Raw genomic sequence first — 14,542 nt, 5'->3', positions numbered from 1 at the left:
CCAGAACAGAATATAAAATAAAACTTTTAATATTCAAGTCGAGAAATACATTGTACAGAATGCAATTGTGTGTACAATATGAAAATACGGTTGGATCCTTTTTGTTTTAGGTACTGAATTTATGAATTTAATGGCAGGAATGCCATGGAACACTATTAAAACATTAATTGCATTCTTGCACTTAATATCCTGTGCTATAATGGACTTTCTATTTTTTCTTAAAATTGAATCTATCTTAATCCGCATATTTAGACCCATTTTTAACCACAAAAGCATGAAGATGGCCTAAATAAAGGCTGTTGTGGTGTGACACTATGCTTTACTCGCCGAGGGAAAAAAATCCTGCTGTCTTGTGTGATTGTTGTTGGGACAGCCAGGTAAGATGGCCAAATAAATAAACCTGTCCTTTCAGCACGTTGTGCATGATGGAATATTTTTTTTTTGTATTTGAAGGATAAGATAAACACATTTTTGTGTGGAGTTCAATAATTCCCCAATCTCATTTTCACATGGGCCAAAAATGTTTGGAAAATACAGCTGGAGCTTCCTTTTCCTAGTCATACCTCACTTATAAAATTCTAAAAATGAAGACAGACAAGAGAATTGAGGTGAAGATGTCCTCTCAATCAACACGCCCATTGTTATGGCAAGCAACTCTGTATGCTACTCAATCTGGGAAAAGGAAGAAAAAATGCAAAGGCGCAGCACTGTCTGCAGACAAATAGAATAGTAAAAGAATGAAAATAAATTTAAAAAGCTTTCAACTAAAACAGAATTTTTGGTCCTTCATGTATTGCATCAAATTAGAAAATGGTGGGGGGGGGGGGGGGGGTGGGGTCCACAGTCTTTTTACAGCTCAGTCAAGTCGATAGGTCAAATCAAATGAAAACAATGAGAGAAAATTAATATATATTTTCTATTCCGCTCCTATTTTTAGGGTCGTGGGAAGCTTTGTAAGTAAGTCTTTACTTCATCTAATTACAAAAAGTGATGAACTGGCAAATAAGTGTAAAATTAAGACATCAAATAAACAAGGATGATCATCAGTTTGTTGGTGTTATATAAACAGTCCAGTATATCGACTTATATTCTAGATTGTGCAAGTTTGAGTGACGATAGGGGATTATAAAAAGGAAAAATCTAAAGACCAAAATTCAGAGGTCATCTGGTGAACTAAGAATCAAGGAAAATACAGATGCGCATTAGGCCTTTATGATTAATTAACCGGTTATGGAGGCATGCAAGAGCAAGGACAGTCTTCTTTCTGAAATGTTCTTGTGAAGAGTGTGATTCATTCCTTGGTAACAGTTTTACTCATGGTTTGAGGTCAGCTGGTTTGAGTTACTGGGTTTCGCAGAGAAATACATCTGAGTCATCAGTATAGCAAAGGATATGGAGTTTCATGAAAGAAGTTTAAGACTGTAACAAAGATGCCTATCAAGTTAAGCAATAGTCAAGTAGGAGGAAATGGTTGAAAGTATCAAATGTAAATGGAGTTCGGATGACTGAGAAGCATGAAGGGTTCACCTATGTCAGCAAGGTGTGTCTAAAAAGTGTGTTTACAACATAAGACAAATGGAATTACTGTATACATAAAAAATATAGATAAGCATTCATATTCAAATCATCGCTGGGTCTGAAGTAAGTTGAATATGCAACCACATGATCAGCGAATATATTCCAAATCAACCAAAGGAAATGTCAATTAATGTATTTTGCTCATTAATACTTAAATAAACTTTAGGGTAGACATGAAAAATAAAGGTTAAAAAAGGGCGTTGAAGGTTGGTGAAGATAAATATCAAAGAAAATAGGATAAGATAATGAAGGTGAGAGGGAAGGTGGGAATGCAAGTAAGTAGTGAAGCAAGTGACAAAAAAAGGAGTGCAAGATTGAAAAAAAATGGCAGTTGTGAGAAAATTAAGCACTTAACACATTATATTGGTTCAGGATCCAAAGAGAACAGATGCTTCGGCTCAGCATGGCACAACCTGTACATTCCCGTGGCTATCTATAGTATATTTGCACAAAAACAAGCTAGTAAAAATACATTTTGTAATTAACGAACTCATGTCTATTGCAAAATCCTTTTCAAATTGGCGCAAGTGTGAATTAAAATTGTATGTACCTATGAGAAATTTGATTCTACTTTTGTATGCACAAGAGAAAACCTAACTAGTGGATCTTAAACACATCTAATGTAAAAGGACATTTTAGAATAAATGTAACTGATATTTTCCTGATTATGTAAAACGATCCTACATTTCTTTCTAAATGCTTTGGGAGAGTTATTATATATTATAGTATATCAAATTCCACGTGGTTTTTGTCTGATCACCAATTTATTGAAAAATGACCATTCACATCAAACTTCAATTTAGACCTTTGAATCAACCTAACACAACAAAATTGGAATTATAGTTGGAAGGAAACACATGCAAGCTTAGGGTAACATGATAAACGAGAGCCAAGATTCCTCAGATCCTAGAAGCAGATGTGCGTGTGTGTATGTATGTATAAAATACATGTGTGTGGTCCCGTCTTAATCTTCAAATCTGACCCAGAACAATTTTGCACACAGATCTCACCACTGTCAATTTGTTTTTAAACAGAAACCACACGGGGTATCTCTGATTACTGGGCAGGAAGTGTCAACAGTGGACCTTGGAGAGTCATTAAGAATAATCTCAAGCTGTTGAGTATGCAGGCCTCAGCTCCCAAAAACAGGTGGTCTCAGGGTCACCCCTTACTTTTCTACTTAGCATACCACATAAATTTGGTGTCTAAGTATCATTTCGCCAACAAACTCTGAGGAGAATATTTTGGGGACCTACTAATGATTAGAATTAGATTTGGCTCATCTAGTCTTTTTGATAAAGTGCTGCCAGGGTGTGGAACGTCACAGTGATTGAAAATAAAGCTCTGCATCGGACATTGGAACAGAGCTAAATTATAGGTGGAAAAAGCAAAATGAGAAGCAATTAGAGTGTTGTTTGAAGGAAGACTACGTCAAAATACTAGCTCTATTTGTTAAAACCAAACAAGAGAACGGCCGCAATAACATTCAACCTTTAGTCCAACGATCTGATTAAAACCGTGATTAGATTCCTCACCCTGGACTACAAACAAGAAAATAGTCCCTTTAATCACCGGAGGTTTTAATGGCTTGTAAAGTCTGCTTTACCTCTCAGAGTTTTAGGTTTTGCAGGCTGAGTTGTACATTTTGGCATAAGACATCATTGGTTTGGACAGGACTTATGTTGAGCTTTGGTTTGGCCTTGTGCCTCACCCTAGCCAGTTCAGGCCAAGGAATTTCTCTCACAGAAGTGATTGTTCTGTACCTCCTTGTTCAATCATAGCCAGGCAACTATGAGGGCCTCTTGGTATTTGGCTGAACGAACACCCCAAAAATCCACTTTCTGTCTCTTGGCTTGTCCCAAAACCAATATATCTTCATCATGGCTATGAAGAATCTCAAACCCATCCATTTAAAAAAAAATAAACGATGCGCACACACCCAAGCCACTTAATCAGTCATTCAACCTCTATTGCGAGAAAGCAGTAGTTGTAAAGATAAGCCAACAGCCAACAAATTTAGCTTCGGAAGACCTTCTGAACAGATATAATTTATTTCTTGGTGCATATTCCTTGTAAATAATAAAAAGTTTGACCAACTACAGTTTTCTTGTTAAATCTCTTTGTACTTAATTATGATTCTGTGGCAAAGGGGGAACTATTCCATCCTGACTTTATTCAATATGCTGTGTTTGAAGAAAGGATGAAAGTGTAATACTGTGTTTGTGGTAACTAAACAACACACTTTAATTATATTTGGTTGTTTTAATACATAATTTAGAAATTGAAAGGTCCTTTCTTCCAGGAAAAAAATTGAACTTTAGGGTTTTAATGAAAATGTGCCAAGAATGTGGCAGTGAAAAATTACAGTACAGAGCAGAAGGGGTCCAACCACAGTTTTAAATGCTTTTCTTGGCATCTTTCAAAGCCTTTGGGAGCATGGCCCGCTGTCAAGAATGCATCAGTTAAGTAGTGGTATGCCTGCCTTTGAGATAGCGGCAACTAGAATGGCAGGGTCCTCTTTTCTGTGTGGGATGCAACAACTTGGTTTCATGCTGCCTCGCTCTTACACACACATAACAACACGGATTTTGGGAATGGCAGACAAGCCCGTGACACTGATAAGAGAAAAAAACAGCTTAGCCAGCTAATAGAAAGTTTTTAATATCCGAAAACTCTTGTGCCAATTTTAGTCAGCACTAATGTTTAACATTGTGGAGCTGACGATCTGGATTTGTTGGCTGTTAGAAGTAGTGCTACTGACTGCAGATACTGACCTTTAGTCGAATCCTACAATCCTCTTGCCACTAGAACACTCCATGGCTAATTAGTTTCAGTGGCATTGAATTTTATTGGCACAGCAGACCTTGAGCAACCTTAAGGGTACGTTTAAAGAAAACATAGAGAGAACCATGGGGTTTGCAAAAAAGAAAGATGTTTGGAGCAGATGATGGTCCACTGGAGGGTAGTTAGGCAGATCCCTGACAGTCAAGGAGGGGGGAAGTATCAATTAAATGGCAACATGCTAAAATTCCTGATGGCTTTTGAATTACCACATCAATAATTTATCAATATATTTCAAGTCTTATTCAAAGCTAAAAGCACTCACACCTACACAGTCTTTTGAGGGAACCTAGACATGTCCTATATGTGAAAAACGTTGCTCAGAGTATATTTATGTATACAAAATGTAAATTTTTAAGATCTCTGATAATGGAGACAAGAATGTTTAGACACAAGAAAAAAACACTACTTACAAGCACAACCATTTTGTGACAACAGATACACACACACCTACCCATTGATACACATGAGCACAGGTGATAGTGATAACGAATACTAAAGACGTCACATAGAAGGTTTTGTGGTTTATATGTACATAAAATGTGTTAAACCGCCCAGGAATTATTACCCTTTCAGACAAGCAAAATTATTAGGACAGACATTATTCAATTAATGATAAATAAATCATAATGAATAATATTTGGTGACATAACCTGGCGGCTGAAGTGGTTAACACCTCGGCCTCACGGCTTTGGAATCTTGGGTTCAAGTCTAGGTCGGTCCACCTGTGTGGAGTATGCATGTTCTCCTCTGACCGACGTGGGTTTTCTCCGGGTACTCCAGTTTCCTCCCACATTCCAAAGACAAGCATGGGAGGCTGATTGGACACCGAATTGCCCCTAGGCATGAATGGTTGTTTGTCTACTTGTACCCTGCAATTGACTGGCCACCAATTCAGGGTCTCCCCCGCCTATGGCCCGAAGTCAGCTGGGATAGGCTCCAGCACCACCCCGCGACCCTAGTGAGAATAAAGCTGTTCAGAAAATGAGATGAGATGAGACATTTACTGGTATCTCTTAATGATATGATAAGTAATATGCTTGCTTTCCACTTCTTTGTGTGTATTGGTCAGTATAAAAAAACACTGCATGACTTCAAACATGTTTACTGTGTCAACACTGAACATGTTCCTGTCTCAAAATATTTTTTGTTCAGTACTACAAACATTTTTCTAGATATATAACCAAGCCATTTTGAAGCTTGTATTTCACAATCTGTAGGCCTTCCCACTCAAGCCCTTCCTCCATGCTAAAAACATGAACAGGGCTTCTCGAGTGTATTTGATGACTTTTATATCTGTATGTGAACAAACAAAAATTTCATAGAGAGACACACCACTTTGAGTGTGTGTTTGAGCTTGATGAGGTCTTGGTCTGTGATTCCTCTGGGATGTGGTCCAATCTAAACATTATTAAGCTTTGGTGGGCTTTGTGCAGGGGGGCTGGTGTATTTTCTCTATCAAGAACATTTTGCAAAACCGTTAGAGGACTTTTGTGTAGCCTCTAAAATTCACAACAAAAAGTTGGTCACAGTGTAATTGTGCCTTCACAGTGAACATGACCTTTTGTATTTCAGGATTGTGCATGACCTTTAGTTGGTTGGTAATTGCATTTTAGTTTTATCAAAATGGTTTTGAGAGAACTTAATTACATTTTGTGAAGGAAACAACAATAGGTTTTTCTATAAGGGTCGTCTATAGAAAAATCACTAACTATATGATATAATTTGTATTGTATATTTTAGTGCCTTGTTTGATTTGTGATTGCCCTCCCTGCCAAATGGCACAGTTATGTTTATGTGGTTCTATATAATTTTCAGCATACTGTTATGTTTAAAAAATGAATATATCAATAAATGAAAGTAGGAAGAACATTTTTCATGTGCAGAATTCTAAAAAAAAATGTAAAAAAAAAAACTTCTCTCAAATAAAGTTGTGGTTCTAACAAGGTGTTTGCTTTTGAGAGGTAATTTGAGGACTGATAATTTAGGGGGCTGAATCCCAGAACCAATTTTTATATTTACCTCAAAATATATGTCTGAAACAGTGCCATACCTATAAAATACCACACAATATCACATACAGCAACTGCGTGTTAAAATATAACTAAATGAATTAAAATAATATACTCAAACTCTAACTGGAGTGGCATTTTATGGCTTTTGGATGTTCTTAAAGGGCACATACTTTCCTATAGGATAATTAACTTTCTAATTGCCCGTACACAAACATTTCACTTGTCTGTCCCATTAAAAGAGGGTGCTTAATTGTACGTTTTATCTTGACAGGCTTAGGACACTTGAATGAAGCAAATTACGGACCTTCATTTAAGACGCAGAATTAAGGTTTAGATTTATGTTACATTAGGATTTTTCTTTTTTAAGCTTTTAAAGCTTGATTTTGAGTTTCCCACAACCTCAGTGAAAAACACCATCAAAATCTTTATCAAAACAGCTCCCAAATTTTGTGAGAAGTTGTATTTATAATACAGAGAATACTGACTATGAAGTAGTGACCTCTGGTGAGGAATAGCAGTTGAGTACAGTACTGCAAAACAATAACTTGATCCATGCTGGTTTTTCAGATAAGAATGGCCTTTTTACAGACAGTAACATTTAAATAGCCATCAAGAAACATTTTTGCAATAGGATATCAAATGAAAGGAAATTGTGTCACATTTACTGCATAGTGCAATTTGATCTTGATCTACAGCCTACTAATGTCTGCTCTTTGCTTCACAAAACCTCCAAGTGCATTTCATTCATGTTCATTTCATTATCTAGCCTGAGATCCATTTACGTGTTACAGGGTGCATTTAATTCATCTTATAGTGATAGACGACACCTGGTACACACCAAAAAGGTAATGCAACTGACAATAATAGAGCCAGATGAATCTCAAGAGAGAGAGAAGAGACAGTAACACAACTAAACCTTCAAATTGGAACCACAAAGAGATTGCAAAACTGATAGCTTCCCAATTTGCAATTGACCTACACAGTGCACAGCTTGTGGTATAAGACCATCAAGATGCACTTAAAGCAGAGTTAGATGGCTACGTGCACATAGAAATGGGGCAAGACTATGTAAAGTATGTTTGTGGCTGATGAACTAAATTGTATTCAGTATTTCATCGTTTCCAACATTTCATAAATATGGGAGACAATTACAAATCAGGATATTTAAATCATTAAATGATTATCAGTTAGCAACTATAATATAGTATGTAGTATGTAAAGTATTTAAAGGAAAGTATGGGTAAGTATGCAATTCACATTTCAACTGGTGATTTGTAGACAGCTACAGCGTTTTTTTTAATTGAACCAAAAATCATAATATCTGACATTTTGCTATTTGTAAACCTGAGATCATTGTTTGTTTTCAGATTAAAACCTGTAATAGTTTAATGTTGATGCAAGTACATGATTTTCAAAGAAAAAAAATACATGCCTTTCATTGGGGCTCACTCAAAATTTACTATGGGTTAATTTAGAAATAGTTTTATAAAATAAACAGAATTATATGATCATCTCTTATGGTGATGCAGAGCAGTTCTATATAACAGCAAATGTCAACCATAATATAAAAAGAATGTCATATAAATGCTCCAACAAAGGCAATCAATGAATAGGTAATTTAAAAATGTGACGGTATCGTGTCCTATTAGAACGAGCAAGTGCGTTTAAATTTATAGGCCGTATATGTTTTATTGACTTTAAAAAGAAATCGACTTAAATTGGAATATGGTTCAAATTGGTAGTCAGAAACCAAGCCATATATAGACAGATCTAAATATCAGTAAAGAGAAATGAAGGTGTTTCCAGTACATACGGTTGACAGAGCTTGATGAGGTCCTGGTCAGTTGTCCCAGGTGGCAGGCCGCGGATGTACAGGTTGGTCTTACTCAGCTGCTCTGCCGCTCCATGGCTGCAGCTGTTGGTGCTGGGGCTGGGAGGAGCCATGGGATGAGGGGGTGGAGCATAGGGCTGCTGGGAAAGGGAAAAAAATAAACATTTTAAATTAATAACCTGCCAGTATAAAATGAATTTGTCATGCATTTTTCCTTTTGTCTCCAATAGGTCACATACATTTATGTGTTCATTTTGAGTATTGCTTATCTTCACAAGTGTCACAGGGGATGTTAGAGCCTATCTCAGCCAACTACGGACACCCTGAATTGGTGGCCAGCCAATTGCAGGACACAAGGAAATAAACGACCAGTGAAAACCCACACAACATTCCAACTCCACAAAGAAACGTCTGAACCTGGGATTGAACTCTCGATTTCAGAACTGTGAGGCCTGGGTCACATACATGTTTTTTTTTTTTATTATTACAAAGCTGAGGTATGAATATGTGCCATGATGTTCCCTGCTAAGTCAGCCGGGATACGACCTACTTCTCCATGACTTTAATTCACCAAAAAACAATAAAATAAAAAGATGAATACTAATACTGTTTATCAGTTCACTGGGACACATAAAATGTAACTGGAACATTACTGTATATGTACAGTTGGCTATAATGTAAATACACCATTTATGCAAATCAAACTTCCAGTATGGGAGGTAAGATATTTAGAATAACACCATGCATCTCACTCAGTGTTATTGATGGGCGAAGAAAAATAAGGTTGATGTTGTAAATATTTGCCAACAGAATCATTATAAGACATCGGGTAATGTAGTAGGATTAGGACAGCCTTGGAGCATTGTCGAAAATCATGCCATCTTAGTTAAAAAAGTAGGGACAGTCTTAAAAATAGAGAAACTGTGGAGTAGGGTCAGCAAATACCATAATTTTCTGACTATTAGCTGCTTTTAACACACATCCTTTAACTCAGCGGCTTATAGTAGTCCAGTGAAGCTTAAACAGTTTGTGGTTTTTACTGGCTAATGAGCTGCAAATATTTTAGTCTAAATATCCCATAATACAACTTGGACACCTGTGGCTTCTCTTTCAGTGTAGGATTAAGATTTTAAGTCTTGAGAAATCCAGTTTTCTTGCATAATTTCGACTAGCCATATTATAGTGAAGTTTCCAAAAGTTACATTAAAGTTGACCAAATTCTTTACCAAAATATTCACTTATATGGTGAAGTTATACTGTACTTTCTTACATTGGGTGAATTTAACCTTTTCTACAAAAAAAGAATTTCTCATTTATACTAATGCATGTAAAAAGAATTTCTTTAAAATAAATTAAGTTTTGGTTGTTATGACTTACTTTTTTAATGCCTCAAGATTACATTTTGATGGGAACAGACATCATTGTCTTAACCTACATCATTAATAGTCACATAGTTCATTTAGTCATCTTCTGTGCAGCTGATCTTTTCAGTGGTGAATGGATAAATGAATGAATTTCAAAACTGCAACACACATCTGACTTTCCCAGCGCACTGCTTTTGTGCATTCAAATTTCATTTTATAGTCTCTATTTGATAGTCAAACTAAGTTTATGTTATTGCTCGCCAATAAAACATATATTACATTATTTAATGTCTGTCTGTTACAAAGACTACATTACTGCTTTAGCCAGCGCGTTTAAGAACGGAAATTAAATGATGCAATTTAGTCACTATGCTGAATTTTCACTCTTTTTCATCCATTCATTAATTTTATGAACCATATCGCAGCAAACTATGGGCAGTGGCATGGGACACCCTGAAGCAGTTGGCAGCCAATCTCAGGTTATTGTTTTCCAGTTAAAAAATATATGCTAATGTTTGCAACTCCATTAGGTTATTGTGTTTAATGGCAAAATAAATATGTTCATTGAATTAAGAACTTTGTGGCAGCCCGGTGACCGAATGGATAGTCGGTCTCACAGTTCTTGAACGAGAGTTCGAGTGATGTTTGCATTGCTTTTCTCGAAGTAGTCTGGTTTCCTCCCCCACATCCCCAAAACATGCAGGGTAGGCTGGTAGAAGACTCATAATTTCCCCTAGATATAAGTGTGAACACGAATGGTTGTGTGTCTCCTAGTGCTCTGCGAATGGCTGTCCACCAATTTAAGGTGTCCCCCGCCTGGGGCGTGGAGCCCAAGATAGACCCCAGCACCCCCAGCGACATTTGTGAGGATAAGCTGTTCAGAAAATGGAAGAATAAGGACTTTGTGACCGTTTCTTACCCATCCTAGCTACAAAACCAATCCACTACATTACCATGGAAACATTCCAACTTCTGAAGACTAATTAATATGCAACATATTTCAAAGTGAACACCTCATTTTGTTAATGTGTGGAATTTCGTGTTTAGCTTCATCTTACAAAATGCACGGAATCTTTCTAATGATGGGCTGGTTGTGCTGTTAGGAATTGCTGCATGTTACATGAGGGAGGTTTTCCAGCTTGCCGCTATTTATATCTATATTGCAAGAAAACAGCACATACTGACATCGAAGGAGAATCAGGACCCGTTGGGCATAAGCGCAAAAGAGCAATTAAAGAAGAATAAGAAGATACAAGACACAAATGCGCTCTGGAATGATGGATGGTAAGAGGAAAGAAATAGGCGGGGAGTTCACGTAACTAAATCTCACCTCTAGTTAACCCATTGCCCTCCTTAGAGAGAACCTTAGTAACCTACGGAGTTCTTTACACACGCACACAGGCGCACAGTTTAACACGCAAATAAACTCACACACCATTAGCTCTCCATTCTTCCCCACATGTTAGCAGCAGTCACTGGAGCATGGCTGATTTGATGCGCTATTTTAAGCGCGTGCGCCATGCCAGCGTGTCGCCTCCGAGTCCTCAGACAAAGTGTCGGGGTCCACCGAGCGTGAAGAGGGAGCCACGTCCATCAATGGACAGCCAATTACCATGCTGAGCAAAGTGGAACTAATAGCCATCTACTCGCAGGGTTGGGCACGCACATACACAAACACACACGATGGCCCAACATTTAATGTCAAGTGAAAACAGAGAAATAAAAGAAAGAACGATGAACTAAAATGTCATCTATAGGGATGATTAAGTTTAAAAGGTTCAGTGCCTCTTTAACCTGGCCTCTGCAATCTGATTGTACCCTGCATCCTAAAAATACATTTAAAAAAAAATCTTTTACAATCACATGATACTAATCAATGCCAAAAGCAAATTGAAAAGGACTATATTTTTTTTCAACCCACAGGGTAATATGTTTAAATACTTAATTTACATCCACTTGTATAACAATCTAACAAAGGAAAAAGTCAAAAGAATAATTGTTCTATTTTTTTACTACTTGGACACAAAATATGGTTGTTTTTTTTAAAAAGCTATATTTTCTGCAGCAGAAAAATGCTTTCCAAGTACTTCGTAATTGACAATGAAGCAGCATTCAGCCTTTCATCACTCCTTACCATTTAAAAATAAAATTGACAAGGCAACGACGATCAAAGAGTTCAGACATACACCTCTTAAATTTGAGTAATACATAAATCTAGAAAATTGTTATGGTCTCGGCAACCCCTAGAGGAGGTAAGTCATGTTCCCCACTGCTCTCATCTTGCTCTAATTCTACCCTTTATTCATATGTATCGATGGAGAAAGCACTATGAAGCTGTTAAGTGACACTGCTCTTAAGATTAAGACAACTGGACCCTAGTGTCTTTTTGTTAACATTCAGCCGGTGATTGTGAATAATGTGTTTCACGTTGTAATTCCAATGTGGGGCACTTTCAGAGAAGTTGGAAGAAAATAATGATTATGACTCACATGTACAGTTTGTATACCACAGAATTAATTTATCAAAATGATATGGATGACCCCATATTGATCTTGCTTTCACAAAGCAACACACAAATCATTTAATTAGATATCTGACAAGGTCGGCACTTGCCAGTGAGCTATATTAAATAATGCACTACGAAACTCCATCGTCTGATACTTCATATCTCTGTCACAGCTTTATGCCATTTCACGGAGCCACTCCATCTCTGGTATGTAACACTACTTTGCTGCACACTCAATTTTTACAGAGTACCAACCTGAATAAAAGATGTAAAAGTGCTGGCTTTTATAAGTAAAGGGGACCTGTGGGTGTGTGTAATCTGGTTATGCGTCTGCATCTAAGCATTGCCTCTTACACTGTTGCTTTGAAATTATTTTTACTAACATATTTGTCCACTGGAGTTTGTTATCCTCATAATATTATACATAATAGTACGTGACAGAAAAATAACACTCAAACCGCAAATACCTCTCAAAGTTGATGTTGGTGCTGAAGGTTAATTGAGAGCTTTTCCCCCGTTCTCACGCTTTCTTTGTTTTAGCCCCACTAATATGCTAGGCCCTCCTCCTCCCCCTCTTCCTCCCTTGGCTATAGTCTTGGCTTACATCCTGGGCTTTGGAATTCATGTGTCCCGCCCTATCGATTTGCTTTCATTTTTTAAGGTCAGAAGCTGAAATCTTACAAAATGAGGCATTGAGGGTCAAGTGCAGCCTATTACTTACATTGCTGGGTGTGAGGCAAAGAGCAAGGTTATCAAAGGTTAAAGATAGAGAGGGGGTGGGGGTACAAGTCCCCTGGGATTAAAAATGCATGATAGTGATCTCATCCTTAAATAAGGAACAGTTGTTTTTTCATGTTTCCAGGGAGATTTTTCCATACAAGTTCAAACTGGAGGTAGAGAGGGTTTTTGTTGGGGCCCAAAAAAGTATACAAGGCTTGTCAATCACTCAAATAGTTCATTCTTTAGCAATCAATTTCTGTACACCTTACCCTCATGAGGGTGTAGCAGGAATGCTTTTGAATATCCCATGTAACAATGGGCAAGAGGCGGTAAAACATGTCACCAGCCAATAAAAATAAATTCATAATGGGTTGAAATGGGAATTAATTACTTTCTCAATTCAGCCTGTGAATGTACAGCTCAGCTAGAGAATAACATTCATTAGAGTTATCATACTTAAACGACTCACAAATATTTCCTAGTATGTGACAGAAGCTCTGAATCTCCCCTGCATTGCTCACTCACTAAATTAGAGCTGTGTAAAGCATTCTACTCGTAGAAAATACTGTGCCACAAATTGGATCCCCAGCAAGAGTCTGTACAAGAATGTCACAGCTGGGTAAGGAGACGAGAGAATGGAGGTTTTTCTCATTTACCTCCTAGAGTTTTGAAGTGTCATAACTAGCAATTCACACACACTAGTTTTCACCCTCTCTCAAACACTGCAATTCTTTGATTTCCTTGTCTCTCCGAATACAAACACTACTGTTTATAGTGAAGCCTTTAGATATTAAATATTACCTTCTCGCATAAGATACAAGTGAAGTTGAAATGTTGACAAGAATCCATTGCAAAAAAAAAATAACATACACACAAATGTACTGATGGATTTTTTTGTTATTTTTAAGTACCAGGAAATAACCCGTGATTACTTAAAATAAAAACAGTTTCGTCTTGTTCAGAACCCTAAATTCCATTTGAGTTACCATGGGCTTCTTATATGCTTTTCTGGTTAGTGGTTTCCCTACCCTGTCAATCATTTTAGGTGGCTTGCCATTTAATTTTTAAGTTTGCAGCTGTGCCATACTGTCGCCACTTTGGGATTCACACAAGGCAAGGTAGCTTTAAATAGCTTTGAATCATTACTAAATATAATTGAAATTTAAATTAACTACTTAATCCATAATTGTTGCATACGAGGGGGAAAGCGGGCAAGGAATGAGAGAAGGTTAACCCTGCTGATGCTAGAGATTATTTACAAAAAGTCTCCCAAAAGAGTATAAACAAAAGATTGGGGGATGCAAAAAATGAATACAATGTATTGAAAAGGCACGTATTGACAGAATTGATGAAGGTTGGAGACAGAGGAACGATATACAAAACGTTACAATGAACCGATAAAGATCGAAGAAAATCAAGAAGTTTTATACACAGAACGGAGCAATGTGACGACGATGTTAAATTGGGTGATGAAACTGGTCTTAAAATTATCAACGTTTATATAGATAGTTTTGTCAGAAGAAGTCAAAACAAATCCATAACTATAAGTCAGCGTCATCCACGGTGTCCGATGATGCAGTAAGGACAAGCAGGGCAATACATAGTGCATGGGGGTATTTACTGTTACAGTTTAATATTTATGGTTGAGAGAAATAAACAGAGCATGGCTGAGTGAGATGAATGGGGG

The 14,542-nt window shown here is 37.1% G+C and overlaps 1 protein-coding gene across 5 annotated transcripts in view; it reads right to left on the bottom strand.

Annotated features, from left to right (window-relative positions):
- Positions 1-14,542, bottom strand: part of rbms3 (RNA binding motif, single stranded interacting protein) — a 209,944-nt gene that overhangs the window by 147,958 nt on the left and 47,444 nt on the right. For 3 of the 5 annotated variants that reach the window (XM_077743455.1, XM_077743458.1, XM_077743453.1), the window contains one exon: positions 8,248-8,405. In XM_077743455.1, coding sequence (XP_077599581.1) covers positions 8,248-8,378 — 131 coding nt within the window. In that variant the 5' untranslated portion in view covers positions 8,379-8,405. The remainder of the gene's footprint in view (positions 1-8,247; positions 8,406-14,542) is intronic. The other 2 variants (XM_077743457.1, XM_077743454.1) reach the window with 1 other exon arrangement.

This window comes from Stigmatopora nigra, chromosome 21 (genome assembly GCF_051989575.1).
Source record: "Stigmatopora nigra isolate UIUO_SnigA chromosome 21, RoL_Snig_1.1, whole genome shotgun sequence".
Classification (NCBI taxonomy): domain Eukaryota; kingdom Metazoa; phylum Chordata; class Actinopteri; order Syngnathiformes; family Syngnathidae; genus Stigmatopora; species Stigmatopora nigra.
This window is presented reverse-complemented; position numbering and strand designations above follow the sequence as displayed.